Below are 24,019 nucleotides of genomic sequence, written 5' to 3' on the forward strand. Positions count from 1 at the left end.
TAGGGGTATTCCCATTTTGTGTCAAAGCTTTAATGTGTCAGTGCCAAGTCATTGCCCAACCTTTAGTAAAGTTGCTAAGATCACACAATATTTGCAGTCAAACTGCAATACCACTGAAGGTTATTGACCATGTAACTGAATTGGAGTAATTTAGATCTGCACATGTGCGTTGTTGTCTTTCTCTTGCTTTGCTGTTGTGTCAGACAGCATATAACATCTCACAGCTTTAATCATTTGAACTTTTCGAAGTAGTGATGGCTGTTTTTAGGGAAGTCAACTTTTAGGCAGTGCCAAGCAGTGCTGCCCCTCATTAAACAAAAGAGCCCAGCGTGCCCATCTCCTCAGTTGGCAGTGCTATAGCTGAAGTGTTTGGATGATCCTTGGTTCCATTCAACATAGTGAAAACATTGATGCTGATGCATACACTTATAACACTTTCTCTGTTCCCAACAAACTGTATCCAAAGGGCCTGTCATGTCTATGAGACCTCTGACAAAACCTTCAAATTAAAAAATGGAAATTGATCATTTTATGTATCATGATTTGTTATTTGAAAGGTTGCCTTAAATTATAAATTAATCATGAGTTCTCTGTTGTTCTACCTGTATTGATGACTGTAACATTATGTATGACTTTATGCTTGTGTGTTCTGCAGGACTTCATCAGTATTCTCAAATTTGAGAAGGGAGTGAAACGCTCAGAGGATCATGAGTGAGCTGGAGCAGTTGCGGCAGGAGGCCGAGCAGCTGCGCAATCAGATCAGAGTAAGATCCCATACCCTTTTTCTGCTCCACCAATCATATCAAAGGAACTCACTGCTCCTCTATTTAGATCAGATATCCTAGGTCATGGACTTGACATATTCACACTTCATCACCAAAATAATTCTAATCACATAGTTTGCTACATTCAGATTGGTGTATATGCATTACGAAACGGAAATGAAAGACCACTATATTACGGTTTTGAGATCGGTTTCGTTCCAATAACTGCACCCATTTGGCCCTTGTGCCTGTTCCAAAATCTACTAGCAGCCATGGATAATAAACTAAGGCTGGGTGAAGATATTGATATTCCTATAAATTGCGATCTTCGTTTGAACAATCCCAATATTGATTCTTAACATCCCAAAGTTGATCTTTTACTTTAAAGTTGACTTTGGTTTTGGTTGTGTTGATTCTTTGATCTGTTAAATAAATAGCAATTGAACTGTATAGCTTGGGCCCTGTTGTCAGTTTTTTTTAAATACAATTATTTGTAATGTACTAAGTTTGAAGATTTCCTGTGTAATTAACAATATTCGCTTAGAGGGAATAGAGCGCAACAGTCTGTTTCCGGAAGTAAAAATCCCATTCATTTTTTCCATAGACAAATTGATTTTCAACTATAACTGTTAAACCTTTAAAGACAGACCTACCGTGAGCTACGAGGTTGTTCATCAATGGTATATGCTTCCATTAAAGCCATCCGTCTGCATTCAACTTCATTGTTTAAAAATTGTGTTTGATAGCGGAATTCATGGTAAACAACTAATTACACATGGTACAGCAGAGCAAGATCCACCAATCAGAGAACCGCAGCCAACCAGCTCGTGAAACTTGCCATGGAGCGACTGCACTCTCCCGTGATGCACTGTGAATGATGTAATCGATTTGGTGTCTCTTCACCCTTAAACAACGTATCTGTTTGTACATATAAGAATATTTTGCAATAATCGTAACGTATATTGTTTCTATACTTACAAACAACTACCTAAAATCAATAGTTTTATATATTCCCATCGTTTTTTATTCAATGACACCATTCGCAATGCTTCATTGAATTGTAGTCTGTGCACAGTCTTGTACCATTGTTTTTTTGTCCGATTTTCAAATTGTTTTTTGCCTCAAAACAAAGTTTGTGATGTTGTTGTTCACCTCGGAGCTGGTGTGTTTGGTTCATGGCTTACAACTCTTTTATGAAGGATTATATAAAAAGTCTATGGGAAAAGTGAATGGGAAAACTACATCTGGAACAGAGATGGCTGAAAAAGTGGATGAGCACTGTTGCGCTCTATTTCTTTCATGTAATAAAAATGTGACATTATAACTGAAATATACCCAAATGAATTGGAATCAATTCATAATCAAATTAAGAGCTTGTGAGTTGGAATTGAATCAAATCAGGAAATCTGTATCAATACCCACCCTTTCTGTTTTCAGTTTGTTATATAATATTGTGTATAAAAAAAAAAAAAAAGTGTTCCACTAATTTTTTTAATTTTGTGTATGTCTCATTTACCATCATTAATTATGTACATATCTGGATTATATAAAATCTTTAGATATCTGCGTCCACATCAGTCATGGAAAAACGTTCACACAAACCTCATTCAGGTTTCAGCTTTGTAAAAATGTTTATTCAATACATACTTCATGTAAAACTGACTGCCAGGAAATAGATGTTCTCATTCAGCATACATGCACTCAAACGCTGCATTTTCCTTGGCTGTATTCAATAGAATGACTGCACTTTGACATGCTGCTGTTCCCATTGCAGGATGCCCGGAAAGCATGCAGCGACTCCAGCCTGTCCCAGGTAAGCCAGTCTGCAACCACCCCTGCTGTGTCTCCCTCCTCACAAGAGCCACGCTGGTCTAACCAAGCTTATGATGAGGAGCGTCTATGGAGGTTCCCACTCTCCTGTGCTCCGATCTCTGCACAGACATGCAAATCGGCCACTGACGTACATGCTGAACATGCTCTTTATTGCACTGAAATATTAAATACCCCCTTACATGCAAAGGCCTCCATCAAAATTTAAACATCAACCCACATCCTGGTGAATTTGTGACTTCTATGATTTCATAATTGGGGGTTTGGGAGTTGTTGTTTTTTTTTCTCTTTTTGCTCTTGTCACTTTTAAGCAGTTTAATTTAATACTTTTCTCTACTTTTAATTTTACGGTAGATGATCAGTTTAATTCATGGACCGTCCAATCAACTAATAGAACCCATTCTACACTTGAGTGTTCAACAGCATGAAATGTCTCCTGCTTGCTTTATAATGTCATTGTGTAAATTAAGACTTCTGTGTGCTTAGATTACAGCTGGTCTGGATTCAGTGGGAAGGATCCAGATGAGAACGAGGCGGACCCTCCGAGGCCATTTAGCCAAAATCTACGCCATGCACTGGGCCACAGATTCCAGGTCAGTTTTTAGAGAACGAGAGAGAGCAGGAGGGAGCTGGAGGATGGGCCCTCTCAGAGGAACCCTGCAGCTCTGTCAGTGTACACTCAATGAATAATACAGCAGGCCTCTCACAACTCAGGGGTGTGCTGGGATTATGCAGGCTACCTCCGGCTCCAGTGTCTCTTTTCCTCCCTCTATCATTCACTCTTTCTCCATCTGTGTATCCCATTTAGGGCTTGTGGGAGAAGACACAATTGTTTGATGGAGCGGGTGTACAGTGTGTTTGTGTAAATTGTGATTTAAATGAAGGATTTAAATGCTACAGTACATGCTGAACATATGCTGTTCAGTCACAACTGTTATCCACCCTCACCCTCTTTCAAACTTATTTGTTTAATCTGTTATAGGGCTTAGCGATATGGCTACAAAAATTACATTTTTATATTTTTAATCTTATTGATGACATTCTACAGTTGAAGTCAGAAGTTTACATACACCTTAACCAAATACATTTAAACTCCGTTTTTCATAATTCCTGACATTTAATCGTAGAAAACATTCTCTGTCTTAGGTCAGTTAGGATCACTACTTTATTTTAAGAATGTGAAATGTCAGAATAATAGTAGAGAGAATGATTTCAGCTTTTATTTATTTCATCACATTCCCAGTGGGTCAGAAGTTTACATACACTGTTAGTATTTGGTAGCATTGCCTTTAAATTGTTTAACTTGGGTCAAACCTTTTGGGTAGCCTTCCACAAGCTTCTCATAATAAGTTGCTGTAATTTTGGCCCATTCCTCCAGACAGAACAGGTGTAACTGAGTCAGGTTTGTAGGCCTCCTTGCTTGCACATGCTTTTTCAGTTCTGCCCACAAATTTTATATTTGATTGAGGTCAGGACTTTGTGATGGCCACTCCAGTGCCTTGACTTTGTTGTCCTTAAGCCATTTTGCCACAACTTTGGAGGTATGCTTGGGGGTCATTGTCCATTTGGAAGACCTATTTGCGACTGAGCTTTAACTTACTGGCTGATGTCTTGAGACGTTGCTTCAATATATCCACGTAATTTTCCGACCTCATGATGCCATCTGTTTTGTGAAGTGCACCAGTCCCTCCTGCAGCAAAGCACCCCCACAACATGATGCCGCCACCCCCATGCTTCACGGATGGGATGGTGTTCTTCGGCTTGCAAGCCTCACCCTTTTGGAGCAGTGGCTTCTTCCTTGCTGAGCAGCCTTTCAGGTTATTTTGATATAGGTCATGTTTTACTGTGGATATAGATACTTGTCTGCCTGTTTCCTCCAGCATCTTCACAAGGTCCTTTGCTGTTGTTCTGGGATTGATTTGCACTTTTCGCACCAAACTATGTTCATCTCTAGGAGACAGAATGTGTCTCCTTCCTGAGCGGTATGATGGCTGTGTGGTCCCATGGTGTTTGATGAGCGTGGTACCTGTTTAGGCGTTTGGAAATTGCTGAAGTCTTGGCTGATTCCTTTTGATTTTCCCATGATGTCAAGCAAAGAGGCACTGAGTTTGAAGGTAGGCCTTAAAATACATCCACAGGTACACCTCCAATTCAGTACACCTCCTATCAGAAGCTAATTGTCTAAAAGTTTGACATCATTTTCTTGAATTTTCCAAGCTGCTTAAAGGTGCAGTTAACTTAGTGTATGTAAACATCTGACCCACTGGAATTGTGATATAGTCAATTACAAGTGAAACAATCTGTCTGTAAACAATTGTTGGAAAAATGATTCGTGTCATGCACAAAGTAGATGTCCTAAATGACTTGCCGAAACTATAGTTTGCTAATATGAAATCTGTGGAGTGGTTAAAAAATGAGTTTTAATGACTTCAGCCTAAGTGTATGTAAACTTCAACTGTATATCTCGATAATTATGGATTTGCCCCGAAATGACATTAAAAGTGACTTTTTATTTTTAATCAGAGGAACCATCATTTTAACCAAATGGCCACTGTAGCCAAGTAGATTTTAATGCATGAAATAAAAATATAAAATTAATGAATGTTTTTCACAGATTTTCACTAAATTAACACAAGAATGATATTTAATCATTTTCATTTTAGATGAGCCAATACAACAATACAGATTTTCCTACATTTGTACTATGTAGTGCCACCTAGATAGGCATGTTCGGGGGGCTCTGTAGCACATCCCTTTTGAGCTACAGTCACCAAACTTTGAATATATATAGATCTCATCAAGCCGGATAACTTTCACGCTGACAGTCATAAGGTCAGGTCAACAGGAAGTTGGCCATTTTGGATTCTTTGAAAATGCATGCTCTGGAATTTGAGATACTCCTCCTAGGGATTTCATGTTACAGGTACCAAATGTGCGCAATATCATGCCAAGACATTGACGATGCTAAATTGTGAAATTATTTTTGATATATCGAATGGTGTTGCCATGGTGACACGATAAATTAACATCCAAAAATGGGAAAAAGGAAGTGTCTTATATCTTATGCATGCATCGTGTGATTTATATCAAAATTGAGTTGTATGTTTGGCCTTGCAGGCTGATCACATTGATGTGGCTACTGTGGGTCATGGTCAAGGAAGTGTGGCACGTTTAACAGACTTTGAAATATCCCTCTTATATTTACCTGAATTGCTTCATATTTTTTTACAATAATGTCAAGAGAGTGCAGATTTAAAATTCTGAAAGGATTCTTGATATCTTACACAGTGTTGCCATGGCAATGCATTAAAGTCATTTTTCCTTTTTATGTGTATTCACATGTTTTTGAGGTACTTGGAATGCTTGAATTTTCATAATATTTTGCACACACATCAGAGTTGTCAGCCATTAGCCCTGGGCAAAAGTTAACACATGGGCGTGGCTGGGGAGCTCTGTAGTGCCACCTTTTGAAAAAAGTGGTGGGGTCAGTTTCTTTTATGGTCACTAAACTTGCTACATGTTTTTCTCATCAAGCCGAACAACTTTCAAAATTACAGTCATTAGCTCCACCTAACAGGAAGTTGGCTATTTTGGATTGAATGTGTATTTTATTTAAAATTGCAGGCCCTGAACTTTTGAATACTCCATCTAGGGGATTCATGTGATTTGTCACCAAATTTAGGCAATATTATGCCCAGACATTGAAGATGCTAAGTTGCAAACTGTTTTTTTGATATATTGAACGGTGTTGCCATGGCAAGGCATTAAATTAAGGGCAAAAATGTGATAGCTCCTTATATCTGCTGTGTCCATTGTATGATTATGATGAAAATTCAGCTGTATGTTTGGTAATGGGGGCTGATCACATTTATATGGCTATTATGTGTCACATTATTACAATGTTGCATTTTCTTCTTTGTTCGGTTCGCTTTCACAAAGTTGTTTTGGTGCGGATCCGAGTGCGATTGCCGCGTTCATATGCCTAAACGAACCGAGCCAAGGTAGAAAATGCGGCAGTTTCCAAAACAAACGCTCCAAACGAGCCAGGTGTGAAAACGCCCTCACATGCGCGTGTGCTCCAAGATTGCACGTGCCTAAAAGGTCAAATACATGTCAAAAAATTCACCAAAATGCCGGTCTTGGCAAGGTGTTCATGTAAACACAGAGTGATGTCTAAAGGTAAACATTAGGAGAAAAGCTGATTTTTATAGAAATGTATGACTTGTAAGTTTAAATGTAATCTAATAGACTTGCCGCTGTCTAGTGTATCCTTAATGTTAATCAAACAACAACAAGAAAATGACAAAACCACTCACTGCTCTTGGCTGAATAACTTTACTAGTATAACTCTAGTATAAAAGTATTAAAGTATTATTCGCACAGGGAAGATCAGTAGTGATTTTATGTCAAGATCATTCTGAATGTTTAATTGAATACTTGATACTGTTTATTTTTTTAAAGCTGTTAAAAAGCTCTGTTTTCTTTTGTATTGTTGTTTGGTCTCTAGTGTTTTTTCATTTTTTTTTTCATTGCTTTTCTTTTGTTATTACTGAATAATAACTTGAGAGCTTTATTTTATAATTAAGTTAATTTTTATTAGGCTATTATTTGTTGTGGTATTGAAGCTGGTATAAAAAATCATCACATTTCACTAAAGACTACTGAAATTTTGGTATTTAGATAAATGTATATATTGTGTATGGTATCTTGCTGCAATAACATGATGGAAAAATAGATATCATTCCTTAGAAGTGTGAGTACACCTGCTGTTAATGATGGTGATGAAGGGTTTCCTTTATTTGACTACCGTGCGTACACATAACATAAAATAACCTCCTCTACCCAGAGCAGTTTACATTTCTGTCCCAGATAATCTAGTTGGTTGCATAGGTATAATACTATTAGGTTGGCCATGTAGTAATTTTAGAAAACATACAACAGAAACTCTGACATGATACTTGAGCATGAAACCAATACATGTCCTTTTTTTTTTTTTTTTTCTCTGGACAAGTAATGTTTTACTTGGACAAGTGAATGACCAATATACTTGTCCGAAGAACAAGCACATCACAATGCTTACTGTTGAGCCCTGCATGTCATCTGTACAGAATGCCATAAACAGGTTGCATTCAAAAATGGAAGTACTTCAGATCTCTTCCATTTACAACAGCGCCATAAACTGCAGTATGAAGAGTGTTAAACGTTGTGCTGCTGCAACCCGAAAAGTCTTCTGCCCCGAAACAAAGCGCGATGCAAGCTTCATTTACCATCTCACATGTGGCTTTGACTTACAACTGAACATTTAGCTCACTTTGTAGAAAAACCGAGATATATATCATGCATCACCATTCAGCCTAAAAATACAGAGATATGAATTTTGTCTATATCGCCCAGCCCTATTACAATGTAAGTGCTGTTAGCAGTTGGAGCCAGCAACTATTTTCATTTTCAACAAACATATTTGTAACAGTAAAAGGACGGGCAAGCAGGAGGCAGGAACTGGCTGAACGGTAAATGTAAGTTTAATGTAAAAACTCAAACTTAAAACAACATAAAACAAACACAGCCACACATGCAACTTGGCCACGTGTGTCTCTCTCTCTCTCTCTCTCTCGAACTGGAGCCTCCGGCTCCCCTTTATCAGCTGATTCAGCACCGGCCGTGAACCTTACTACACGAATGCATGCGCCCACCATTCTTTGTTTTCCTAGAGCCACCAGGTGGCAATGGCGCCGTAGTGCTTGGGCCCGTCATCACTGCTTGCAGCTATATTCTTGTTTTTCTTATTGGGGGCCAACCAGCAAAGATTACCCTATTGTAATTGTACTGATTTTCTTTTCTTTTTTTCTGCCCTAAAAGTGTCTGGGCGTCAGAGACCGTAAGTCGTGGAGACACCAAACTTGGCAGGATGATCCCAAATCCCCCACACTACTCAGGTGCACAAACGCACACGCATCTGACCCTAGGTGGTGCTATAATAAACACTTTTATTTTTTGGCTCATATCTCTGCAACCGTAAGGGCTAAAATAGAAATTCATTTTTCCTCCGATTCCTTGAGTCAAGCCCTACAAAATGTATATCTCTGATTTCATTTCCATGTATAATTTTTTTTCCGCCATTTTTGAATTTTTTTGAAAAACCTATTTTTTCGAACTTCTCCTAGACCGTTAGTCCAATCAGCATGCAATTTGGTATACATCTACAGACCCTCCTGACAAAAAGTTATCAAAAGAATTTCGATACGTGAAATCGTTCCAAAGATATTAACGATACAGTTCCTTTGGTTTAATGCAATTTGAGTAATTGATCACTGTCTACTCATCGCAAACTCCAAATGTAACCAAACTCGGTGCACATAGTCAACAGGACGTTTAGAAGATGTCAGCAAAGTTTCATACAATTCTGCCCCTAGGGGGCGCTACAAAACAAAAAAAAAACTGTCATAACTTTTCAGCCTTTTGAGCAACAAAGTTCAAATTAAATATGCATCTTCGCTGGTTCAAATGCTAGGATATTCTTAAAAAATCGATTTGACAAATTAACAAAAATAGCTGCCAACGGCCAATCACATTTTAGCACCTTATAACTCATATTGGGAATGGCTGAGGGTTATGGAAATTACTATACACAAGCAGGGTTTAGCCGCATATAAAATTGTGACAATCGGCCACACGGTGGCGGTATAATTAGCTAATTCACGTTTTTGCTCATAACTCCGGAACCGTATAGGCTACAATACAAATTTGTAGCTTCTCTGAATCCACCAGTGCCCCACAATGATATGGTCACTTATTTTCCATTTCTGCAAGAAATTTTTTTCACAATTTTAATTTATTCGAAAATATACTTTTTCGAACTCGTCATAGGCTGTTTGCCCGATTCTCATGAAACTTGGTATACATCTTCTACAGAACCTCCTGACAAAATTCATTCCAAAGATATAAGCAAATATGTTTTGGGCGTGGTTTGTAATGACTAATTAGCCTGTATATTGTGAGTGCAATTTTAAAACTTAGCAAAACTTAAAAATAAAAACATGGAAAAGGGACATTTCTGAGGTCACTCGCAAAATTACAGCAATTTGGCTAGAACAATAACAGAAGAAATAGCTATTTTTACAACTGCATTTTTAAATAATTAGAAATGTTGTGAAAGACAATCTGTTTTACTGTTTGTCCACCAGAGAGAGCCACACAACAAGAAATGTCTTGTTTTTGATTGCACTATTTTAAGCAACACATTAATCTCGCAGTAACACAGTAATGTAATTATTGATGTATTGCAGCTCGTTACAGATATAGGTGAGTCCAGGGGTTATGTTAACCGAAAAGTCTGTCATTTTTCACTGTACTGGTGAGTTTGTCAGGTTTGTTCTGTGTGTGTGTTCAGGTGTCACTTGTTGAGCAACTTGGTTGCTCGGTGATCAGCAATTCTTTGGAGAAGTTGAACACGCGGCTAATTGATTATCAGCGCACCTGTCTTTCATTTTCTCTCCCTATCCACAATATTCTCAGCGAGTCCACTATATTTCGCAAGGTGGGTGGAATTTCTGGATGGCTAGCAGAAGTGTGATTGGTTGCCGTTTTGTGTGTAGCCGGTCACTGCTTGCTTGCGTGTCATGCGGATAGATTCTTGCTTGTTGTAAGATGTCTTATAAATTTCCCGGATCATGTGTGCAGTTAATGATTATTCTGTTAATTAAGCGAAACTAAAGTTTAGTCTAAAACAGCAATGTTATTTTCAGAAACCACTCTCAAAACACAGCACTCCAGTTCCAGATACTGACTCTGTCATCGGCTGCCTACAGAAGGATTGACTTAGAAACATCTGTTTGAAAAAAGCTTGGAATAATTTGTTTGTGTGCTCTTTTCACTTTATTGGCAAGAAGTCAACAGTGGGGGTTACTTACATTATCCACTGTTACGGTCCGGCTACGATAGACGACCAGAAACGGAGCGCAATGAATTACATAAACTATAGCATTATTGTGCTAACAGATGTGTGTACATGTGCTGAAAGTTCATTAGAAATTTTGAGAGTTTGTTCATTTCTATTCAGTGTTTGCCTTTGTGAATGTTTCATGTGTTTTGAAATGGCATTATTTCGGAGTATAAAAAGGATTTTTTTTTTTACAGTGTTTTTCCTGACTTGTGACTATGTTTTCAACTGTTTTCATGCTGTGATGCTAAATGGATAAATTCTACAGGTGAAGAACATCATTATTAGATGAGACATGTACAGTAGTGAGATGTTTTATTACGTTTGAAATTAATTGCATTATGATTTTCCTTCTTCCTGCATTTTTCCTGCCTGCAGTTTACTTTCTTTTGAGTGTCTTTGCAGAATGTGCATGTCTTTGTGCATGCACATTAATTCATTATCAATTAAAGTTATTTGTACAGTGCTTTTAATAATACATACTCAAGTTGCTTTACAGTGAACATTGAACTTTTGTGTACAATGTTTATAGTGTATGTCCAAATAAATGTTTATTTGTATTGCATGTAGTTCTTTTTGTACAGTACAGTTTATTGTGTGACCGCTAAGACATTGTTATTTCCTACACAAGAACAATAAATTCAATCTATCAACAGGATCAGTTGTTTAGTCAACACTAAAACATTTCATGTAGGTTAAAGCATTTCGATACAGATATTATGTAAGTAAACTTAGAATTATAAAGCTAGATTGAGCTTACTACACAGTCATCTCCCACAAAATAATTGTATTTTATCTGAAAAACAGCAGCATGACAGTCTCATCGCTGTCCTGTAATACACGAGCATCCTGCTGTCTGGACCTCCCCTGATTTTTGAACTCATCCTAGGCTGTTTGCCCTATTCGCACAAAACTTTGTATACATTATCTACAGACATTTACTGACAAAATGTTATCAAAATAATTTTGATATAAGGTAAATCGTTCAGAAGATATTAGCCGATAGGTTTTTGGGTATGGCCTATTATGACTAATTGACACATTTAGTGAGCACATATTTTAAACTTAACAAAACTTAGTATACATGCACAAAACAACATTCTGAGGTAACATGCAAAATGTCATCAATCTGGCATGGCTGTAACATAAATACCTAATTTCTCAACTGTATTTAAAGCCTTCATAGGCATTAAAGGCAGTACTGTTTGTCCACCAGAGGGTGCCACATAAATATAAATCATTCAAAGAGTATTTAAAGATATACTAAGGGTGGGTTTCACCAACCAGGATTAATCTTAAACTAAACTGCAAAGAATTTCTTACTTGTTATATCCAACTATCCGTTTACAAGTCTAGTTTGTAATTGTCACTAGTCCAAAAGTGCTGAAGATATAGACAATATAAAGGGTATGAAAACACATTTATTTAAAGGGATGTGTTTGGCATGTTATTCACCCAAATAAATAGTTCTGTGTGCAGTATTCATGTACAAAAATATAAAACTTGTACCCAGTTGAGCAGTTAATGTAGTTTTGCTTGGTACTAGCTTCAGAGCTATAAACAACATTGCACATTAGAGATTAAACACAACAGTACAACACAACAAGTTAGAGGGTCACATATATTCAAAAAGGAAATACATGTTGATGTGTTTTAAAAAAAAAGTTATTCAGATACTTGAAGAGGTACTACTTTTTTAACTATAACTGATAGTCACATTCTTTGAAATAGACCATGACCTGCAAATGGCAGACTGCCATCTAAATATAAGTGTTTCACATGAGTCAACATATACTATGAAATTGTACAGGGAAAGTGTTCAATGATCATACATGTCATAATAGCAACATTTTTACAGAGTATATATATATATATATATATATATATATATATATAGATACACACACACACACACACACACATATATATATATATATATATATATATATATATATACAGGTGCATCTCAATAAATTAGAATGTCGTGGAAAAGTTCATTTATTTCAGTAATTCAACTCAAATTGTGAAACTTGTGTATTGAATAAATTTAATCCACACAGACTGAAGTAGTTTAAGTCTTTGGTTCTTTTAATTGTGATGATTTTGGCTCACATTTAACAAAAACCCACCAATTCACTATCTCAAAAAATTAGAATACATCATAAGACCAATAAAAAAAAACATTTTTAGTGAATTGTTGGCCTTCTGGAAAGTATGTTCATTTACTGTATATGTACTCAATACTTGGTAGGGGCTCCTTTTGCTTTAATTACTGCCTCAATTCGGCGTGGCATGGAGGTGATCAGTTTGTGGCACTGCTGAGGTGGTATGGAAGCCCAGGTTTCTTTGACAGTGGCCTTCAGCTCATCTGCATTTTTTGGTCTCTTGTTTCTCATTTTCCTCTTGACAATACCCCATAGATTCTCTATGGGGTTCAGGTCTGCTGGCCAGTCAAGCACACCAACACCATGGTCATTTAACCAACTTTTGGTGCTTTTGGCAGTGTGGGCAGGTGCCAAATCCTGCTGGAAAATGAAATCAGCATCTTTAAAAAGCTGGTCAGCAGAAGGAAGCATGAAGTGCTCCAAAATTTCTTGGTAAACGGGTGCAGTGACTTTGGTTTTCAAAAAACACAATGGACCAACACCAGCAGATGACATTGCACCCCAAATCATCACAGACTGTGGAAATTTAACACTGGACTTCAAGCAACTTGGGCTATGAGCTTCTCCACCCTTCCTCCAGACTCTAGGACCTTGGTTTCCAAATGAAATACAAAACTTGCTCTCATCTGAAAAGAGGACTTTGGAACACTGGGCAACATTCCAGTTCTTCTTCTCCTTAGCCCAGGTAAGACGCCTCTGACGTTGTCTGTGGTTCAGGAGTGGCTTAACAAGAGGAATACGACAACTGTAGCCAAATTCCTTGACATGTCTGTGTGTGGTGGCTCTTGATGCCTTGACCCCAGCCTCAGTCCATTCCTTGTGAAGTTCACCCAAATTCTTGAATCGATTTTGCTTGACAATCGTAAGGCTGCGGTTCTCTCGGTTGGTTGTGCATCTTTTTCTTCCACACTTTTTCCTTCCACTCAACTTTCTGTTAACATGCTTGGATACAGCACTCTGTGAACAGCCAGCTTCTTTGGCAATGAATGTTTGTGGCTTACCCTCCTTGTGAAGGGTGTCAATGATTGTCTTCTGGACAACTGTCAGATCAGCAGTCTTCCCCATGATTGTGTAGCCTAGTGAACCAAACTGAGAGACCATTTTGAAGGCTCAGGAAACCTTTGCAGGTGTTTTGAGTTGATTAGCTGATTGGCATGTCACCATATTCTAATTTTTTGAGATAGTGAATTGGTGGGTTTTTGTTAAATGTGAGCCAAAATCATCACAATTAAAAGAACCAAAGACTTAAACTACTTCAGTCTGTGTGCACTGAATTTATTTAATACACGAGTTTCACAATTTGAGTTGAATTACTGAAATAAATGAACTTTTCCATGACATTCTAATTTATTGAGATGCACCTGTATATATATATACACACACACACATATAAATAAATATTGGATCAGACATTTATTTCAGTCTTACAGGACAGCATGTTTTCTTTATGAAGTTAATTGTTTCTACTGAGAGCACCATGTATTTTTGTAAACTGTGTAAACTGAGTAAAGTGTTTGAGGGGAGCAGGTATACAGGATTTGTTTACTTCCAAGTCTTCTTGAACTAAGTCTTGTTGTAAGGAATTGAGTTTGGTAGGTGCCATGCAGGCCGGTTGTATGCTGGAAATAGGTTTATGTAGATATTATCTGGGGACACAGGAAAGAATAGTTAATAAGTATAAAATATTGTGTAATGTATGAGTTTTCTCAAGAGTCCAGGTAACATTGTTAGGCACATTGGCAAAAATTACCTGATTGCAATATAAATATTAGTCAATTAAGTGAAAATTTTGTTTAATGCGTAAACAGAGGACATATTGCGACATAGTGACTTCATGATCGGAATCGACAAGACAATCTGAATAAACAAGACACTTAATAATAATAATAATTATTAATATAATTATTATACAACTATTATTAACAATATTATTTTATTCTCTTTTTACCAGATCAAGCTGAATTTGTAGGCTACATTAATTGTGGAATATGTTGTTAACTGTGGTTTCTCCTGGTATTTCTTATTGTAATTGTACAGATTTTTAGGGGGCCAAGCAGCGAAGCTCCTGGAACCGTATTGTAATTGTACTGATTTTCTTTTTCTTAGCATCCATAGGATCTTTTCTGTCAAATTTGATTATTTTGGTCATCTCGCCATATGTGCTTGGCCCCCAACAATTGTGGCTTGTGGCTATATTTAGGGGCCAAGCACCAAAGGTGCATAGACACATTGTGTTTGTTAGTGTTCTTCTGTATATGGTTCCTATGGCAGCCCATATAACCGTTTGTGGGAAAGTTATGAACTTTTGCACACAGGTAGAGGACAGTCTGAAGTGAAACCATAGCAAATTTGGAGTCTTTATCTCAAACCTTATAGTGCCACCAACAGTTCAAAATTTCACTCATGTTTATGCTAATAACTTTTGAACCATAAGTCCTAGAGACAAAATCCTTTTTTCCCCTGATTTCTGAGCTCATGCCAAATTTCCAGAAAAAAAGCATACCATGGTTTCACATTCCCCCTGACAAGATTTTCCGCCATTTTGAATTTTCAGAAAAACCTACTTTTTCGAACTCGTCCCAGGTCGTACTTCCGATTTGCACGGAAATTGGCGTGTGTCATCTGGAGACACTAAGGACAAAAAGTTATTAAAATAATTTTGATAGACCAAACCGTTTTTGAATGGCGCTTCAACAAATTCAACAAAGAACACGCCAAATTGAATTTGAGGCTGTATCTTCACAACACTTTTACGGATTGTGACGAAACATGGTATGTATCATACCCATCATGCACTTCGGCACAGTGCCCCCTACGGGTCAGGAGATATAAAAAAATGGCTCTTTTTGCTTTTAACTTCTGAACGGTTTGTCCTAAAATCACGAAACTGGACTCTTTAGATTCTGTGGGGCATACCGTGTTGAATGATACCAATTGTATGACACTGGTCTTGATAGATTCCTTGGGTCAAGCTGAGTTTAACGATACCACATTTGTCATTGTCGGCCAAACTTCCTGTTGGCCATTAGTAATTGAAAACCTACTTTTTCTAACTCCTCCCACAGCGATAATTGAATTTTCACCAAATTTTGCTCAGATCATCTTCAGACCATGCTAATCAAATGTTTTGTGAGCTTGCAGTCTAAACTGAATGTAACACCAAAAAAACATGTGCCACCAAATAATACCAAAAAACACTTCTTTCTTGTTGTCATTTTCACTCATTCCACTAAATGTACTCAAATTTAAAGAATTACACTATAGCATCGCCTCTTTAAATAATTCACTCTTACTCACATACTTGCATGTTGATTCAGTCTGATAAATCATTCAACTGAACGAATGGAATCACCCAGGGCTGTGTTAAACAAAAGCATTGTTAGCCTAAGTTACTCGTAAAGACCATTGGTGCCTATGGTACCTACGATCAACTCACACTAATGATGCTTTTGAGAAACACAGCCCAAAACAGCTAATAAATGAACATCTGACTCGCTGCATTTTTTTTACTCTCATCTCTGATTTCAAAATAACAAATGTTCGGTATACTATCCCCTTAACTGGCACTTCCCTTTTTTAGCATTTACCAGAAAATTACATTTTCAACTTTAAATGGTTGTTACTCTTGAATGCTTGGGACTAGAGACCTAATTTTGGTCTCTTTTTAAAGAAGACACTTGGGAGATTATTGTGAAAGTGAAATCAGTTAAGTTAATTTTAAAAATGTTATAGTTTATTGAAATGAATATGCAATGCAGTAAAATTGTATTTAATTTATAAAAAAAAAATGTGTAAGAAATTTATGGTGGCCAAAAAATATATATAATAGTTTGTTTACACCACTAAATAAAATAATAAATGATCCAAAGAGCCCATTCATTCACACTGATCAGCACCTCTGCATTTAGCTTTAGCCCTATAGCTGCTATGAATCCAAACACAGAATATGCGCTCCTACTGGTTTGGTGTTTATTCCTCCTCAAAACTGTGTGGAATTTATTCCAAAGTACTCAAATCTAGCTAGATTGTAGTATTTTTGCATAGATCCATTGAAAGAAGTAGCAAAAATGTTAGATTTCAGCTCCGATCGGTCATCAGAAATGGAAGAAAGCTCAGAACTTAATGGTGGCCTTCGGTTCTCTATCCAAACAAACACTAGGATGACGTCACTGTTTTGGAATGAAAAAGGCCAACCCCTGTAACCATAGAAACATCATACCAATGGCTACATGACCTGTCAATCAAATCTTGACTAGCAATCCATTGGCTGGATCTATTCACTGAAACAGCCAATGCACATTTTGGAGAGGCAATGGAGCCTTTGATCTGGTTTGATTGACAGCTCCGCCTGTGAATCACAGAGAGACTCGTGGGTGGGCTCAAACAATGCAGAAGTTTCACCAGAATAGCGGAGACCTCAAGAACTCGATGCTGATTTATAAAATAAGTTTTATAATCAATATTTTATTAATGATAGACATTTTAATTTACATGATGATGCAAGCAAAGGATGATCAGTCATTTTTTTTCCTCAATTTTCGCTATAAGTAATACCGCTCACATGTTGCATGTTTCAAAATCCACTCTTTCAGTATTTTAATGCATTTCTGTAATGACGTCATTCAGATCGCAAAACAGTGGGCATATATTGAAGTTAGAGACTTGTAGCTTTCAAACGATATAAGGTTTGTCAAGATTAAAGTCGGATATGAAGGTAATATAGTCCAATAAACATAAAAATGCTAAAAAGCCAGTTAACATGCTAAACTAGCTCTTCGGTATACATACTGTCTGATTGTTCATATGACAACTAAAGAAGAAAACATTTGCAACATTTTTAAAAGTTTATTTAAATTTTAACTTATTGTATTTAAATGTTTTATCAATTTTATTATGAAATGAAAAAGGTCACATCTATTTTTGTATTTTGATAAAATAATTGAAATACAATAAGATTTATCATGTTGCATCAAGACTTTTTTATAATCAAATCATAATGATGATTCTAAAAATGCTAAAAGCTTTTGATACTTTTAGTCTATCGTCATTGATAGACTCCTTGGCTGATGCCAAGAACTATGTATATTACATTACAAGTGATTCTATTCATTGCTTTTCGAGCAGTTTGCCTAAAGTCTTCACAAAAATGATATTTTCACTCATTTTTGCCATTCCTGTGCTTGGTCCCAATAATTGCTGCTTACAGCTATATTTATTATTATTATTCTGTATGTAGTTCCTATGGCAGCCCATAGAACTGTTAGTGTGAAAATGAAATGTTGCACACATGTAGAGGACAGTCTGAAGTGATATCATAGCAAATTTGTCTTTATCTCAAACCCTCTAGCGCCACCAACAGTCCAAAGTTTCACTCATGTTTATGCTAATAACTTTTAAGCGGTAAGTTCTAGAGACAAAATAATTTTCCCCCCTGATTCCTGAGCTCATGCCGAGTCGAAAGCATACCATGGTTTCAAAAATGCCATTTTGAAAAACCTACTTTTCTTAACTCGTCCTAGGCTGTTTGTCTGATTTGCACGGAAATTGGCGTGTGTCGTCTGGGGACACTCAGGACTTAAATTTATTAAAAGAATTTTGATAGACCAAACAGTTTTTGAATGGCACTTCAACAAATTCAATGAAGAACGTGCCAAATTGGGTTTGAGGCTGTATCTCCACAACGCTTTGACAGATTGTGATGAAACTTGGTATGTGTCATAGCCATCATGCCCTGAGGTGACCTGCAGTGTTGATGGCACAGTGCCCCCTATGGGTCAGGAGATATAAAAAATGGTTATTTTTTCTTATAACTTTTGAACAGAGTGGCCGAAAATCACAAAACTTGTCTCTTTACATTCAGTGCTACGTACCGAGTCGAACTATACCCATTTTTCGGCCATTTTTGGCGTCGGCCATTTTGAATTTCATCGTAAAATGCTGTATTTTACAAACGCATTGGCCTATTGTTACGAAACTTTGCATGTGTCATCAGCACTATGCCCTGAAGGTGTCTAAGGAGTTTGGGTCCGGTGCCACCTAGTGGCCAAAAAATTAAATAATATAACTTTGTGAGCTTACAACTTTTAATGGTGCTGGTCTGTTTTCATGAGACTGGTCTCGTTATGTTCCTGAGGACTTGCTGAGCGCAACAATTCCAAATTTGGAATGGTTCACCTTATGGCCTGTTGCCATTTTAAAATTAGTTCCGAAACTATTTTAGCGAATTGCTTCTAGGCCGTTTGAACAGAATGAAACCACCACCAGTATGATAGCTGTAAGCAAGTTCTTTGATATAGGGAGGAGCATGGCAAAATGTAGATTCTAAGGGCCAAAAACAGGCCAACGATGTTAAAAGTTGTCTCCGCTTTTATGTAAATGGATATAACTCATAAACGGAATGAGAGATTTTCACCAAATTTGACACACTTCTGCTCAATCTGAGAACACAGAAAAAGTTGCAGGGCTTGGCCATTTGATGGCGCTATAACAGGAAACAACGTGACTAAGTGGCTGTAACTACGGAACCGTTGGTCCGATTGACTTCAAAATTTGCATGCCGTGTCTTTGTGGGAGTTGCCATCATTGACCATGAGGACAGTCGCATATATGCATATATATATATATATATATATATATATATATATATATATATATATACACACACACGAACTTGGCCGCCATTGGCCAATCATCAATGAATTTGATGGCAAGCACGCAAAACAAGGCTGTATCTTGGTTATGCTTTGGCCTATTAAGAAACTTGGTGCATGTGATAGCTATCATACCCTGATGGTACCTGAGCAGTTTCGGAACAATGCCACCTATTGGTCAAGAAATATGAAAAATTGCTTTCATTGCTCATAACTACTCAATAGTGTGGCCTAAAATCATGAATAGTTTGGCCTATAATCGAATAATTTGGCCTATGTTCATGAGACTGGTCTCATCCAGTTTCTTGTGTTATGGTTATGACAATGATGCCATATTTCCCATGGTCTGCCCTATTGCCTGTCCACCATTTTTAATTTCATTGAAATTATACTTTTTCTTACTCCTCCTACAGATTTCATCTGATCTTGAATTGAAACTTATCATCATGCTTCTTTGTTTGCTCAAGCTGCCGATGATGGACTTGACCCCGGTATTGCTGCTTGCGGAACATGGCTGCCATTGGCCACCAACATGGCCAATTCAGCTATTAGACAAGGTTAACAAAGGCCGATCGGAATGAAACGCGGTGGACATATTTGACTCTTTGCCCGAGAGGTTTATAAAAAATTTGACAATTAAATTGGCTACCGGTTGATGCAGTTACATTTTACGTGCATGTTAATGGTTTTGTATAGTGCAGTGTTTCACAAAAACACAAGTAATTCATATCTTATGATAGCTGTCCTCATTTTGAGCAACTTTGCCTCAAGAACCATTGGTGTCAGTCTAATCATTCATTAAATATTTGAGATTACTTAAAGTCTACATTTGCGAACTAGTCTTAGGCTGTTCATCAGACCTTTACCAAATGTGGCCTACTTCATCATTACACCATGCTTGCAAAAAGTTATCAAAAGCTTTCTGGTAGACCAAACAGTTCTCCTATAATGCAACAACAAATTTTAACACTTTGGTTAATCGACATGAAACTTTATATTGTGCCAATATAACCACTGCCTGACAATACCATATCAATTTGGACACAATACCACCTGTTGGTCAAAAGTAAAATGAAATTCTATTACATTACAAGTAATTTGGTTCATGGATTATAAAGCGCTTTGAATATAGCATTCAAATGTTGATTTTCGGCAGTCACATTTTCTGCCATTGGTCTGCTTGGCCCCGGAATTGCTGCTTGCAGCTATTTTTGAGGATTATATTTGTTTTGTACAATAATAATAAATTGTTTTGTCATATTAACTTTACCTTCCCCTGGAGCTTTGAATTAAATCGCAGCCTTTTGCGGTTTAATAATCTCACATAACAATACTGAGACTTTGATGTTATTTTGATTAATTGTGCAGCCCAGAAGGATCATGAAATTAGTCTCATGACATGCTCTTTTGGAAAACAGTGGCCAAATAAAAAGTGCACTACAATCATCGCAATATTCGCGATATTGCTTAATTTTATATCGCCAGAAAAACATTGTGATAACATTGTGAATATTCAATATATCACCCAGCCCTAATCTGTTTAAAAAAATGTTGTTTTCTATAGTGAACACTGCTTTGCTCTTTAACCTTTTTCTGTTTTCAAACATTTAGGTTACTAGTTAGTGCCTCACAAGATGGCAAACTCATCATTTGGGACAGCTACACCACAAACAAGGTGAGTCCAGCCCAACAAGTGACTATATACTGTATATGCCTGGTTATTATGATATCATAGTTTAAGTTTATTAATGGGTCTTTTAATACTTTATTTATAAAAAATAAACCTTTTTTAGGACTCGCACTATGGGACATTTAGTATCATGATTTCAACTTGCCATACATTATCTTATGCTTAAGGGTGTAATTCTTTCACTGTTAAAATGCTTTCTCCTTACCCAGCTTAATATGCAGAGACAGCTATAAAGCAGGATTCACACATACTTTGTGAGCAAGGCGTGAGCAACGCGTTGCGTTTGGGGTTTCACATTGGCTACGTCTCTTTTCTAGGTTCCTACGGCAATAGCGGGCAGTCACGTGCACTTATTTATCAGTGTACTTGGTCGTGATTGGTTAATATATCAAAGTCCCTTTCAAGGCAAGTCAGTCCACTCGGCAGTCATATTTGGAACACTTTCGGGCAGGCTGGGAAGCTTTTTCTTTGTAAACAAGCTACATAAAAGAACAGCTCCCATCTACTTGAATGGGGAAAGACTGAAATTTCAAAGAAGGTTGGACAAGTTGGTTCGGTTTAAATATTGTTTATTTGTTTTTGCGTCTTTTCTGGAATCTGGAGCTCATTGTGAGCCGTGCGGCAAAAATAGGCTCTGCGCCGAAACTATCCACCCACTGCAGCATCTGGAATGCTTCTGGGACGCTTCACCTCGTGACTCATGCTCGCAATATGAAGGGTGTAATCTGTTAACATGGGCGCCAAAACAAAAATGCGCTGCTCACGTTTTTTTGTCTCTTGAGGAACACAAATGGGAGACATTAAGCAGAATTTTAAAGCTGCTCTTCTTCATAACAAAAGTAAATAGTAACAGCAAACGTTTTCGGGTGGGGTTCTTTCCAGATTCACGCCATTCCTTTACGGTCATCATGGGTGATGACTTGTGCCTACGCTCCCTCAGGGAACTATGTAGCCTGTGGAGGCTTGGACAACATATGCTCCATCTACAGCCTTAAAACCCGTGAGGGCAATGTCAGAGTCACCAGAGAACTGCCTGGACACACAGGTAAATTCGGACTACAACAGGGCTATTGAGGTGATTGCACATACATTGCTGATCTGAACATCTTTGATTCTGGAAAAGCATCAGTAGGCGTTAGCCAGTTGGATGTAAGTGGAAGATGCAATCGGGTGAAGTCTTGTTTTCTTTCTCTCTCATCAGGTTATTTGTCATGTTGTCGCTTTTTTGACGATAGCCAGATTGTCACCAGCTCTGGAGATACCACATGGTGAGACCATCACAGCTTGATGGACTGTTTTAATCCATTGCCCCACATTACACAACATGAATGATTAAATCGTGCTGTAACGGTGAGCTAAAGACAATTAGAATTAAAGCGTTTTATAGATGGTCAGTAATTGACACTGTTTAACGATAGTTCAGGAGCTAATTTGTGATAATTTGCGCTAAGCTCTGCAAAGCATTGTGTTTTCTCAGCTGCTCGTCTTTTCCAGTATTTGCCAGTAATGTGATTTTGTGCACTGTATTTCAAGTCACTTTTTTACATTTAATCATTTGGCAGATGCTCTTATCCAAAGCAATATAGAGTTCATTGAAGAAATATATTTCATTAGTATGTGTGTTACATTGGAATCGAACCTTTGGTTTTGCTGGGGTCATGCCCGATCAGTCGAGCTACAAGAACATAAATATATTGTTAACTGCTATTAAATCAATATCACACAAGCAAGAGTGCTGTTATGGCTGTATATCAGCATGGCTGTGATTTGGTGGCAGGTAATCACACATCAGACCAAATCCCATGATTACGAGTGTGACATTGCTTTTATACAACAGTTACAGTGTACAGCGGCGCTGCTGAATTCTGTAGGAAACACCAACAGAGAAGTAAATTAAATAATTAAGGGAAAACCAAGAAGCATCCCAAAACTCTCTTGTGTGTGGAACTACTTTATTACGCCACGGATCAGGATCTGCCGTTGCTCATTGCTAGAAAGATGTGCCCAAGATACTTATTCGAAAGCGTAACTTTAGAACTTGTAACGACTGCTTGGGCTGTTTCTAACAAGTTATTGGAGTAACATGGACGTGTGTGTGAGAGAGCGACTGAGCATGTGATTACCTGTGTCTGTTATAGTGATGAACAGTAATGCCGATGTTGTGAGTTTAACTCTATTCCTCACCTGTGGTGTGGTAGTAATCTGCTCCCAGCGATTGTGAAGTGATGCTGCCATGAGAATTATCCTACTTCCCACTTCTGAAGCTCCAATAACGAGTACTGGATGTCTTGTTCAAGTGTTTTGTTGTCAGAGAGAAAACATGGAGGCCAGTTTTATTCTTGTATATTTCTTGGGACACTTATTTTGACACCATCACAGACACAGTACTCTCCTCCGCCATGTTGAAATTTATGGCTGAGTTTGGAAAGCCATACTACCCATACTACTCTAACTACTACTTCCATGTCTGTCTTTGGCAGAAATAGTAAGAGTAGTATAAAATGCAATTCCAAACTCAGCCTATGTCTCCTCACATCTGGCAAACACGGATATCAGATTGAACTCCTAATTAGTTTCCTAATTGCAATTATGAATTGAGGGGGCATTTATGTGTATCTTCCAAGTAAACTTGTATGATAATTCCGATAGCACATGAAGGCAGCATTAGAGAAAATGACGATGTTCTTACTGAGTAGATCCGCTCACTGACAGACAAGGCATCTCTCTCTCACTCTTAACACAAAAAATGATTATTTGTCGCCATCTCTTGGCATAATTGTGTAATTTCACAGGGATGACTCAAATTCTCTCTCATTATTCTGGTTTAAAATGTCACAAACGCAAGCGGAGTGATGCAAACACTAAAGCAACCTAGTACTGGTATGACTCCTTTTATCAGCACTCTTGTAACACCTCTTGTCCAATCAGAATTGAGGAATAGAACTGTAATATTTGTATAAAGTGGGTTAAACTTTATCCAG

At 37.5% G+C, this 24,019-nt stretch overlaps 1 protein-coding gene across 3 annotated transcripts in view; it reads left to right on the plus strand.

The window, feature by feature from the left end:
- Nucleotides 1-24,019, plus strand: part of LOC127442022 (guanine nucleotide-binding protein subunit beta-4-like) — a 32,256-nt gene that overhangs the window by 2,131 nt on the left and 6,106 nt on the right. For 2 of the 3 annotated variants that reach the window (XM_051699690.1, XM_051699689.1), the window contains exons 2-7: nt 656-764; nt 2,539-2,577; nt 3,081-3,187; nt 20,960-21,023; nt 21,921-22,083; nt 22,240-22,306. In XM_051699690.1, the coding sequence (XP_051555650.1) occupies nt 708-764; nt 2,539-2,577; nt 3,081-3,187; nt 20,960-21,023; nt 21,921-22,083; nt 22,240-22,306 (497 nt within the window). In that variant the 5' untranslated portion in view covers nt 656-707. Of the gene's footprint in view, nt 1-655; nt 765-2,538; nt 2,578-3,080; nt 3,188-3,402; nt 11,812-20,959; nt 21,024-21,920; nt 22,084-22,239; nt 22,307-24,019 lie in introns of those variants that run through there. The other variant, XR_007897423.1, reaches the window with a different exon arrangement.

This window comes from Myxocyprinus asiaticus, chromosome 6 (assembly GCF_019703515.2).
Source record: "Myxocyprinus asiaticus isolate MX2 ecotype Aquarium Trade chromosome 6, UBuf_Myxa_2, whole genome shotgun sequence".
NCBI lineage: Eukaryota > Metazoa > Chordata > Actinopteri > Cypriniformes > Catostomidae > Myxocyprinus > Myxocyprinus asiaticus.